General features: G+C 37.7%; 1 protein-coding gene across 3 annotated transcripts in view; it reads left to right on the plus strand.

Moving 5' to 3' along the window:
- Positions 1-12047, plus strand: part of ABCC8 (ATP binding cassette subfamily C member 8) — a 74052-nt gene that overhangs the window by 17434 nt on the left and 44571 nt on the right. For all 3 annotated transcript variants that reach the window (XM_021525620.2, XM_021525621.2, XM_077784273.1), the window contains exons 7-10: positions 106-270; positions 2231-2386; positions 7872-8006; positions 8963-9125. In XM_021525620.2, the coding sequence (XP_021381295.1) occupies positions 106-270; positions 2231-2386; positions 7872-8006; positions 8963-9125 (619 nt within the window). The remainder of the gene's footprint in view (positions 1-105; positions 271-2230; positions 2387-7871; positions 8007-8962; positions 9126-12047) is intronic.

Here is a 12047-nt window from a genome sequence, read left to right on the forward strand (position 1 = left end):
GACAAGGTTGGGAGCACTTTCAAAGTAATAAATTGTAATTATGTCTGCTTATTAATTATGCAAATTACCATTGCACCTGATTTCTAACTTACTTTCTTTTTACAGACTAAAATTCTAGGTGTTTTCTTTATTTCATCACAAGAGTTCCTGTCCAATGCTTATGTTTTGGCTGTACTTCTATTTTTTGCCCTCCTGTTGCAAAGGACATTTCTGCAAGCATCATACTATGTTGCTATTGAAACAGGAATCAACTTGAGAGGTGCAATACAGGTACCCAGTATATTACTAATTAACCTTTTCACACCCTCATCAACATGTAGTTGTGAATATAAATTATATAGTTGTTAAATTCTGAAATGCTTCTCTCCTGAAATGTATTGAATGTACCATTGCTGTTAGAAATTGTGTTAGCCCGATGTTTTGCTTCCTTTGTATCTTATTTTGATGGTTTTATATAAATGTTTATTTTTAATATCCAATGCTGTATTTCTTCTTACCTTCAAGCAAAAATTTGCTGACAGTAAAACTGAATGTAACTTTTGAAGTAGTTTAGGTGTGAACTGTACCTCTCCCATCTCAAAGGCATTTTTTGGTGACATCACATCCATGCAAATAAAACACCTTTAAAATGTATTGCAAATATATTTGCAAAATGTATTACAAATACATTTTGGACAGAAGGATAAGTTGTATTCCCAATGCAAGAGGAGTGTTTTATTCTGTGGATCATGCCACAAAATCTGTCAGGCACAGTGGAGTCTGTGAGCACTGAACATAAGTCAGAGTGCAGAAATGGGGTCTGTATAGCTGACAACTACAGATCAAAGTTTGATGTAGCATACAAAGCTCTGTGCCTGGAAATGAGAGATTTTGGTGTAAGATTACAGTGTGGGATTGCCAAAGGCACTGACTGAAACCTACCCTGTGGCAGCATGAAATCCAGGCTTAGTGTAACTTAGAAGTTGCACTATTTATCCTCTGAGCTGCATGGATCCTGTGGGGAGTCTCTGTGATGGATGGATGCTTTCAATAGCAGCCTAATTGTTTAATTCTCTTTTGATCTTACACTTGGAAGCACTTGTCAGCTGACAGACTGCTGGTTTCCATCCATTGGTTTTACCTGATTAGAGTGAAGTAGAAAAATTCTACAGCAATAAAACTTTGACCCAAAAGTACCAAAAAAAAAAAAAAAAAAAAAAAATCATTACGTGTATCAAGTGGAAGACCTGCACATAAGTGAAAAATACAAGGACCAAAGCAAGTGCAATAGGGGAATAGTTGGAAAAGAGTGCTAAATAAATTTTGTTTAAGAAAAGCTTTGTATTTACTGTTCTGAATAATAGAGGTCCAGATAATGCCAGTTAGACTATTCAAATTGGAAAATTTTTAGCCAGCACTCTAAGCAGCAGATCAGTGTTAATGGCAGTCTCCCTGCCAGTATTCTTATACTTGTTTTCCTATGTTTTTTTCTTCAAATATTTCTCTCCTCCTATCCTGTGTAAATCTGCCACTGTTCAGTGTGTCCTATTTGATTTTTACCACACTAGCTGGTAAAAGTGTGCTTTCATTTTTCTGTACTATGTTATTTTTATACCTGATTCTGCACTGAGGCAGCTGCTTAATTCAGCACAGAATTGTACCTGAGACATTCACTGTCTGTGAATTAAACTATGTAATGGAACTGAGTTCTCTAAGCAAAATGCTGCAATGTTCTCAGCCAGGAACATTGTGCTGAGGTTGGATGGGACCTGAGTCAATTGCCTGAAAAAAATAACAAGGATTATAATAGGTTAAGGATTATATATTGAATCTAATAATATCTTAGTGTTTGTTACACTCTGTGGAGATGCTGGAGGTGTAAATCCAGCAAATAAAAGAATGAAACCTTTACTGACCGAAAACGCTAGAAAACCATATTAGTTTGATTAACTATGAAGTTGCTAATGTGGTTCTGGGGCATTTTTGGGCAGTAAAGGTTTCATTCTTATTGCTGCACAGAGATGCAAAAAAGGGAGTACTTAGACCATCACAATGCAGGTAACAGCACTGTGCTTTGTCAGTGAGGAATAGTAGCTTTAAATTAAGAAATAATGTGAAAGGACAGACTTTATTCTCATCACTCAAGTTACTGGAAATATTGTTTGCCCTCAACATGCTGGGCCTGGGGTTTAAATGGAGCCTGAAGTTTCATTTATTTTTGTATGCTAGTATCTTCTGATCTCTCTTCCAGACAAAAATATACAATAAAATTATGCAGCTTTCAACTTCTAACATGTCTATGGGGGAGATGACAGCAGGCCAGATCTGTAACCTGGTTGCCATAGACACAAATCAGCTGATGTGGTTCTTCTTCCTCTGCCCTAACCTTTGGGCTATGCCAGTACAGGTAAGGTGATTGTATGTGCTTTTGTTCTTAATGCATGCCAATCTGTAGGTGTTCATTGCACGTGAGCTTTATGAAAGTGGGGATATTAAAGAAGTTAAAGAATAACTTGGAATAAAATTTCAAGCTATTAACATCTAGAAATATTGTCTGTAATAGATTCCACATGTGTGACTGGACTTTAGGTATTTATGCTTGTATTAGGATCTTGGCTGCTGCCAAAAATGCTCTGCATTTGTAACAATTTACAGGGTGCAGCAGGTTGCAGTGCATTTATTTATTACATCAGGGAGGCTAACTGGAAGATATTGCATTCATTTGTCTTGTGAATCCCAGCAGAAGCAAAGTAGCATAAATATGATTGCATAGACATGATCCTTTGGACATCCCATGAAACTGCTGCTGCTTTTTGGATGACAAACTCCACAGTTTGTCATTTTTTTGGAGGCTATTCTTTTTTGTTATAACATATTTGTTATGCAAAATGGTTTTGCTGCTTTATCCTCTGGTGTCTTTGGCCTCCTGTACCTAAAGAGCAGTCTGATCCCTTCAGTCTTCTTTCCAGCTTGGATCACCTTACACTTCTATTTAAGAATTTCCTGAAAAAGCTGACAGTAAAGCATGAAGTTTCATCTGATACTCAGTACCCTGCAAGTCTTCCTGCAGGGTACTGAGCTGCTTCCAGCTACTTGGTGCACTTTTGTTGGGTGTGCTTCAGTGCTAGCACAAACAGAAGAGGCAGTAGAGTTTAAATTCACTTACTGGTGAATTTGGTATTTTCTAGACATATAATTTCATTTCAAAAGGATGATGAAAACTTCATTGTGTTCATGTCACAAAGGCAGTCTGCTTCCAGCACCACACAGAGGCTGATTTTGCTGGTGTGAAGTCAGAAACCTGCAAGTAATCTATCCAGCAGCTTGGCTTTTTGGGTTGCTTGCCCTTGCCCAAAAATTAAATGGTTTTCATGAGACTGTATATAGACACCAACTGGCAGATCGTGTTTCCAGGTAGTTTATAATGTGATTTTAGGGGTGTTGCTTAGGAGTTTGTGTCCATCAGCATCTTATACTAGTGGTTTTCTTCTGTAAGATGGTAAGCATATAAGAAAATGACATTGAAAAGCTGGGAATGGGAAGAAAAGCCAGCCATTCAGACAATTAAACTGTATGAATGTCTTTCAAGGAGTGAGATGTTAGACTGCTGAGCATCAGGACTTTTTCTGACAATAAAAATATTTACTAAAATTGAGTGGATTTTATAATTGTTCCTGTTGAATACAAGAGGTTTTTGTCAAGCTGCTACAGATGAGCAGCTCCCCTTAAAATCAGGTCTTCAAATCATCTGATCATGTGATAAACCTGATTAACTTCCTAACCTGGGGGTGGGGAGGAAATGCCTGATTTATCTATTTGCCCTGAATTTTTTTCTCCTCACTGAGGAAGATACTTGGGGAGGGGGCAATGTAGGTAGTTTTTCATTGTCAGTTATAGTAAGTCTTTGAATTCATCTTGTACCCTCTTGTGTAGCCTCAGTCTTGGAGTATTTATTCTCTGAAAAAGCAGTCATTGTCCTCCTGAAATACTCTGAATCTTCACACTCTGGCCACATGTTTGAAACCTGCTGTGTTACCACAGATAGTATCTCTGTTAGTGGGGGTAGATTGCTTCTGAGACTGCAGTAGGATGTGGAGGAAGAAATAAATTGTCTGAATCTCTGATAAAACTTGCTAGCTCCATGAGACTTGTGCAAAGCCTCAAATCAAGATACTGAGTTTATTAAGGTGTAAATAGTCAGCAGTTTACTAACTGTGGCTTCTTTTAACTGTGCTTTCTACACATGTGAGATGTAGAAAACATGCCTATTAAAATACTGAGATTTAAGGCGATTGTGGCCATGTTTAGGTCAGTGTGTTTGCATTCATGCAGTATAAATGCATTTTTCTCTTCCAGTGCAGTTACTCCTGCCCAAGACGTATGGACTAGTTTTCCTGATCTACTCTGGATTAACTTATATGTCAGTTTAAAACATTCTGCTTTCTAGAATTAAGGGATAATTAATTTTCTGGAATTAAGCTATTATAACTAATTAAGCTATTATTAATTAATTTTCTAGAATTAAGCTATTATATAACGTGCATATAGCAGTTATCATCTGGAATTTTTCAGAAAGCAACTTAACTTATTTTATGGCATGGTTTCCCTGAAATTATGGGTGGGGGAGGAAAAATGGGAACCACATTATTTTAAAGTGGGGAGGAAAAAAATTATCAAGGAATATGTCCTAATATTGATGTCTAAATTGCAAAAGAGATGATAATTATAATGAAAATTAATTGAGAGGAAATATCATATTAGATATGGTTACATATTGGCAGTTTGTTTGTAATAATTTAGATGTCAGAGTATTTTCATCCCTTTTATGGGAAACACAGTAAGAAGTCAGTGGTTGTAAAGTGCTAAAATGATATTGCTGAAAAGCTATGGAGAGTCAAGAAGAGTCCACCCCCTTAATAATAATGTCTAGAGTATCAATTATTATAAACCAACGATATACAAGCTATCAATTTCATGTACACTTATTTTCTAAGACCTCTGGCAGCGCAGTGTAGAGAGTGCTTTATTGCAACTGAGAATTAATCCAAATCCATTGCATATTCTGTAACAACATTTCGCTCTATTGGGCCAGAAGTCACAGACTCATAAAGACTTTCTGACAGTCTGCAGAAAATAAAATTATATTTGCATTAGAGTTCCCACTGTGATGCTCCTTAGCAGATGAGGACAATCAGTGCTGGAGCGTGCTCCTGTTTTGTGGGTGGTGCACTCTTTGCCAAAATCAGTGAGTCACGTTGGCCACAAAGGCTTCTTCAGAAGGTTTTTCCATAGCTTTCATTCAGTACCTTGTTTTATGAGGCAGTGAAAACAATTACTGGCTGCTTGAAAGATGGCTAAGACTGCATTGCACAAACTCCATTATTATTTAATACAGGTTTTTAATTGTTTTGTAGCTCTTAGTCTAGTAATCACCATTTCAGCATCTGCTGTAGATTTTATAATAGCCATTCATGACAAGTTAGGTTTTCTATACAGTCCAGAAAATTTGAGCCCCATCTTTGCTCTGACTGGAGTCAATGGGTGCTTTATCATTGCCTTAAGTTAGTGTTTGAATGTTATTGAAATCCATGAGAAGAGGCCCAGGGATGCCAGCCAGTTGAAAGATGCCCTCAGTAGGTTTGGCTCAAACCCTGGGAGCAAAATGAGGTCTTATAAAGGCCTTCTCCCCATGCCTCCATTTGATAAACACCCTTGTTTGATTTCATTGTGGTTATTAAAAAATCCTGTATTCTCATATCTCTGGCTCCTTGGTAGGGACTGCTTACACTTGTAATGAAAGGACATTTGTTTCTTTCAAAACTACCCACAAAGCAGTTTCTGGCTGAAAGTATTTGCCATCCTCAATAAATAATCAAGACAAAATAACCAAAGCTATTGCTGAGCTTTTCACTCCTGATATTTATCTCTGGCAGAGAAGAGCTTTGGGATTTTGATGAAAGAGAAGCAGTGCTTCATTACACAGACTTTTTTTTTTTTTAATATTATTTTTGCCTTAGGAATACTGGTGAGAGCCCTCCCATCTGCCAGATACTGTACCCCAAAGCTCAGATATTATGTGTGTACTCTTTATTCTTGACTCTGCACTTTGTGATGTGATATAGAATTATGTTCAATAAGATTTTCAGATACAATTCTTCATTTTTTTTTTCCATACACGTAGGTATTTCAAAAGTTTGTCTGTATTATCATGTTATAAAGAAGATTAAAGTGGGATCATTTTTAACCTATTGGAGACATGGGATTTTTATTGCAAAGACTGACCCTCTCAATAGCTTGGATGAGGGTTGGAAAAGCAGCTGTGAACTCGTAACTCTCAGGATCCAGCTGGGATAGCTTTATCCTTGTCTGTGAGAGAAGCTGATGTTCTCTTTTTAGAGCCAGGTGGTCCCATAATGTCCTTGATAATCAACCAGTAGGTTGGGAAAGCAGGAAAACGGGGAGTCAGTGTTCTGCAGTGGCTTCTCACTGGTCAGTGCTTTCCTGGATTTTGAGTGCCTGCAGCATCTGCCCATGATGAAGCAGCTGGGAGTGAAAATCTTGATCTGTAAAGACCAAGACCATTTTGTGTGATGGAGGAGAGCTCTGACAAGGGTATCTGGCAGAGGCTTTGTGTGTTTTGTTTGGCTTCAAACACTCATTAATTTCCTGACTTCACATGGAAACAGATTGTTCATTTACTCATCACTGAAAGACTTTTTTTTTAAATTTGCAATTTAACCTTGCCTTTTACTTAGATTTGTGGTGCATATACAATGGGGCTTTACTTTCATGTCAGTGCATATTTTCTTAGTCAATACTGTGGCTCATTTTGAGAGTCATGTTTTAGTTTAGTTCAGATGTCGAGAGGCATCAGAGGGTTCCTAAGAAGAAGAAAAGTATTTTTTCCTCTCTGGAAACTCCTTTTTTTCATGTAAACACCTTATTCCTATACATGTGTGGAAATGGGCATATGACCATTGAGCTTTGAAATTATGGAAGACTGTTTCTGTGAAGGTTATGAGAGTGTGCAAACATATCACAAATAGTAGATAACACACTAAGGAAATTTCCAATTACTGGGTTTTTTTAATTAATGGAAATGATGTATGAAGTTAACTTTCTATCCCTGTGTCTTCTGATTGATTTATCAGCTTACCCTTTTAAATACTTAGATTGTCAATGTTGCAGATTGTTCTGGACTTCATTACAATAGTGATAATTAACTTTGGTAGCTTGTATATATTGCTTGTGTTTATTGAGCTGCTTACAGTAAACCCTCTCCATCCAGACTGTGGCTTTCTTCTAAATTCTTACTTATCCAAAGACAAAGCTTTTTTTTTAACACTGTTTCTCTAACCTTTTTCAAAAGTAATTTTCTGTCTGGTGCTGTAGATCCTTAAAACAGGGCCTCGCCAGTTTATGTCAGAGATTATCTGAGGTGATTATTCTCAGTGGTATACTGTGTTATTTGAAAGTATGTTTAAATTAAATTTTATTTAAAGGTGATTTTCCAAAATGTATTTACTTTTAAATAAATTTATTTTAAATAGTTTTGAGTTAAATTACATAAGATAAATTACAGAAGACACACAAACCTGTAAAACTTTCTTTTACTGTGCATAATGGGGAGAAATACAGAAACAGAAATACAGAAACAGAAATAGAGAATGCCCAGGCTGGGGAAAGGAGCACCAGTTGGGTGTCCGGGTCCCTGAGAGAAGCCCTGACTGATCACATTGGCTGTGATATTTGTGCTGAACTTGTGACATTTGGGGTGGCTCTGACTGCAGCTGCTCTTGGTTGAACATCGTCCCTTACCCTGAAATTGGTCTTTGTGTTGCATGCTCCTAGTCAAGCCAAGATCTTTCCCTCACCTTCTTTTATCCCAACAGATAATTGTAGGAGTTCTTCTGCTCTACTACCTTCTTGGAATCAGTGCCTTAATTGGAGCAGCAGTAATCATAGTCCTTGCACCTGTTCAGTACTTTGTAGCCACAAAACTCTCACAGGCCCAGCGAAGCACATTGGTGAGTGTCTTCAAACTAATTTGTGATCTAAATATAATTTCTGGTAATTGTGCATTGGTCTGTGCTTGGAATTACAAACCTAAGCATGGATGCTGACCCAGAATTGCTTGTCAAATGTTTCATAGTGTTCAAGAATGCGAGATTCTTGTAAGTGTAAGCAATAAATACATATTTTTGGGGGTTTATATTTTTCAGCACGTACGGTTCCCTAGGAGCAAAAAAAAATTTAAAACCTTCTAACTTACAAATACAGATGATCAATAGCCATTGACTGAAGTAGCTCTGGGCAGTGCACAGAGCTGTGAGTTGTGCAGGGCAAGCTATCCAAAGGGAAAGGAAGTAGGAATTCAAACTTGGACCCCAGATGTGAAAATCTATCAAACAGATTTATTTAAACAAACTCCATGCAGTTGTAACTCCCATGGTGTGTGCCTCAACTGGGGAGCTTAGATGTCTGCTAAGTCACAAGCTGTTCCTTGATCCCTCTTTTGGCTTGTGTATAATTTGAATCACCTGCATCACTGCTGACAGTGTTACCTTGCCTCATTGGCATTCCCATGCCCAGCTGCTCTGAACCTTATTCCCCCTTTCAGCAACTGTGGCACTGCCAAGGAAGCCACAGGAACTTGTCATGGAGCCAGAGCTAGCTGAAATCTCTTCCACCACAGATCATGGGTAGTGAGGAGAGTTATTTGTGCATCTTCCTGTGTGTAGAGGAATTCCTTTCTATCAACAGCATGCACCCTTCCAGAAATGTGGACAGCATTCATTCTTGCAGCATCCAATCATACAGTCAGCATCACCTAGAAATTCCTGCAGATGGGAGCAATGCTGTTTGTGATGGAAATGTCTGCACTGTGCAAGGGGGCTGCTTATCATTTTTGTGTCATCCTTATGCTTAGGGAAGCCGTGTTTTTATTGTACTCCTCAGGTAAATGTGTGTGTAAATGTTGCAGGAGTACTCCAACGAGAGACTGAAGAAGACAAATGAGATGCTGCGGGGCATTAAGCTCCTGAAACTCTATGCTTGGGAGCACATATTTCACAGCAGCGTGGAGGAAACCAGACAGAAAGAAATGACTAGCCTCAAGTCTTTTGCCCTTTACACCTCCATATCCAGTAAGTCTGTTCCTTCACCTTAATCCACTGCTCAGCTAAGTGCTACTGAATTATTAGCTACTAATGAGTTTACCATTTCTCTGTTGAGATTATTTCAGTTGCTTTGGGCTCTGATCTGTACTTCTCACTTTCCATCTAGTCAGACCCTGCATTTAATTCAGTAGAACTTTGCTTGTATGGGAAATATGCCTAAAAGAAAAATGAGTGCTTCAAAGAATTTACTTTTTCTGGACAAAAGCTTTCAAGGGACAAATGTTTCACAGGCTATATCTAGCCAGCAATATTCTCTTCTAGAACACAGCATTCAAGAGGAAGCTGATGTTGAAATTTATTTGTTGAGGTTTTTTTTCCTGCATTTTGTACAATTCAGAGCATATTAATAATGTGTGACAGGCATTGTCTTTGCACTGAAGCTCCAACACATAATATTTACATGTTCTTACCCAAAACTTGGATTTCTTGTTAAAATAAGTGATTCTTAAAACCATTTCTATATCCTGGAAAGAAAAGCATGAGTATTCTGGCAATTTTTTCATTCTGTATCCAGATTCTTTCCTCTCCTGTTATTTTTCAAGCTGCTTTAAGACTTTATTGTGTGTTTAAAAAGACCTAGAGCAAATTGAACTCTCTATTTGAGAAGATTATATGCAGTACCTATATAACTGCTATGGTCATATTTTAGAAATAATTAGCAAAGTCACACCGAAGAATATATAATCTGTGAGATATTAATGAAATTGAAAATTTTAGCAAGAAATTTTTGAGCACTACTTGGTACCTGTACAAATACCTCCTGGGATAATAAGGAAGCCTAGTTCTTGTGATCACTTAAGAAATGTACTCTAAGAGAAAGATCATGATCCTACAGAATTTAACAGACATTAAATTGAGGTATTCCTTGTCTTCTGAGACCAGAATTTCTCTCTGGCGATCCTAAGCACTGTGGGCTTGGAGAAGAGTTTCTGCTTTGACATAAAACAGAATTTAGCTGCAGGCTGTGAGAGCAGAAACTCTGTCTTACTCCCAGATCAACATAAATGGGTTCCCTTTGTCTGCAGTGCTTCATGTGGCATTAAAATCTATTTATAGTCAGGGCCAAGGGTTCAGCTGTAGAGCTGAGAAGGCTTACTGAATTTTAAATCCTCACAGAGTCATTTGCAACAGCTAGGAAAAGGTGTATTCATCCCAGGGGTACTGATTGTTCTGTGAAGCAATAACATAAGAATCTGTATTATTAGAAAACCTTTTTATTTACTGATGCTTCTTGAAATATTCCAAGTCTGCAGTTGCATTCTTATTTTGTGTTATGTGTGATATTTAGGAATGTGGAAGACACAGGAGATAACTTCTCAGCATGGGGTAAAGCAGTGTAGCTTTATGTTGATGGCGCTTATAATTTTGGCTTATAAAGGTTCTTATTGTTTCAGCCTAGGAGTTCTTTATACCTTCAGGCTTTAGTAGAAATTTAGTAGAAATTACACTTGTCTTTGCAAATTCGCACTTTTAAAGACTAAAAAAGAATGTGCTCTTTTAACTTAAGTATAATTAGAATGAGAAGCATAATCAGCCCCAAACACATTGGCTAATGTTGTAGTAAAAAGATGATTTAATTTCTTTAGGGAAAAAAAAAATGAAAAGACATTAGAGGACCATAATTTTTTATATTTGTGATCTAGAGGAAGGCAGACAGATGCCAGAACTAAGAAAGCAGAAAAGAGATTTTTATATATAATTATTTTAACAGAGTGTTGAATAGACTCTGGAATTCTTTTCTAAGTACACATAGCTATTAACAGAAATAAAGAATATGGTTGGAGCTATTTTATTCATAAGGAATAGATTTGCATTGGATTACAGAAAATATACCTACAAGTTCCAGGGCAGTGTTGGCTAGACTACAAGAAAATTCCATTTCAAGACCACATGGAAATTGGATCTGGTGTGCCTCATCCCTGTGCCAGGATCCTGGCTATATGGATATGGAATTGTTCATGTGTACTAAAAGAGCTACTGTAGAAATTACCTCTTCCTGTACTTTAATGAAAGGCCTCCACCAGACTCAAAGTTGGGTGACATCTTTACAGGATTTAATGTACATTAAAATTCAGGAAAGACAAAGAAAGGAGTGGTTTCCTACTTCTATGGCTTTTTTGCCTAATCTGTCAGAAGCAAAATAACTCCAGGCTTTCTCACAGGAAAAGAACAGTGGTTACTGTTACTAAAATATCCAGACCATCTGAAAATTTTTCTCAGTTCTTAGTCTACCTTTTTCCAATAACAAAGTCCTTTTGACTAAAACTAATTAAATGTAATGTCTTAGCTGCAAAAGAGTTATTTTAGGAAACATTTGATTATTCTGGACTCTCTCATAGTTGGAAAAAAATATTAAAAATAAGGGAAAGCAACCCCCAAATTCCAATGGCTCGTGTTTGTTTGGTTGACAGAAGTTTGAAGTCCTTGTATGTCCAAAATTCAGCTCAGCTTCTTGGGAGCCACCAATAGTTTAGATGTCTTAACTACAGCAAGCTTTGCCAGCCCTACAGGATATTTATTCCATCCAGCTTCCTATTTGACAGGTATGATTTTGTGCTGTGGACAGGAACAAAGCAGGATCCATCTCTGAGAAGCTGATCAGCTTTGCTAGATTCTCCCACCAGATTCGTCCCTAAAAGCAAACCCGTGTACTGCAGCAGTCTCAAAGGCTCATTGCAAAGGCAAGGATTAAATGGCATTCAGAAGGACAGAACTGCAGGCAGCAAGCTTCCCTTCTTTACAATTTCTGTGCTTGTAACTACCTTGGGTGTGGGAACCCAGGGCAAGGGGAATATCCCCCTGTCTGCCCTGGGGTGCTCTGACTCCCAGGAAAACACTGACTTTGACCCTCATTCCTGGAGAAGGCCTCCTAAGCCTCAAAGTAAACTA

The sequence above is a fragment of the Lonchura striata genome, chromosome 6, assembly GCF_046129695.1.
Source record: "Lonchura striata isolate bLonStr1 chromosome 6, bLonStr1.mat, whole genome shotgun sequence".
NCBI classification, from domain to species: Eukaryota; Metazoa; Chordata; class Aves; order Passeriformes; family Estrildidae; genus Lonchura; species Lonchura striata.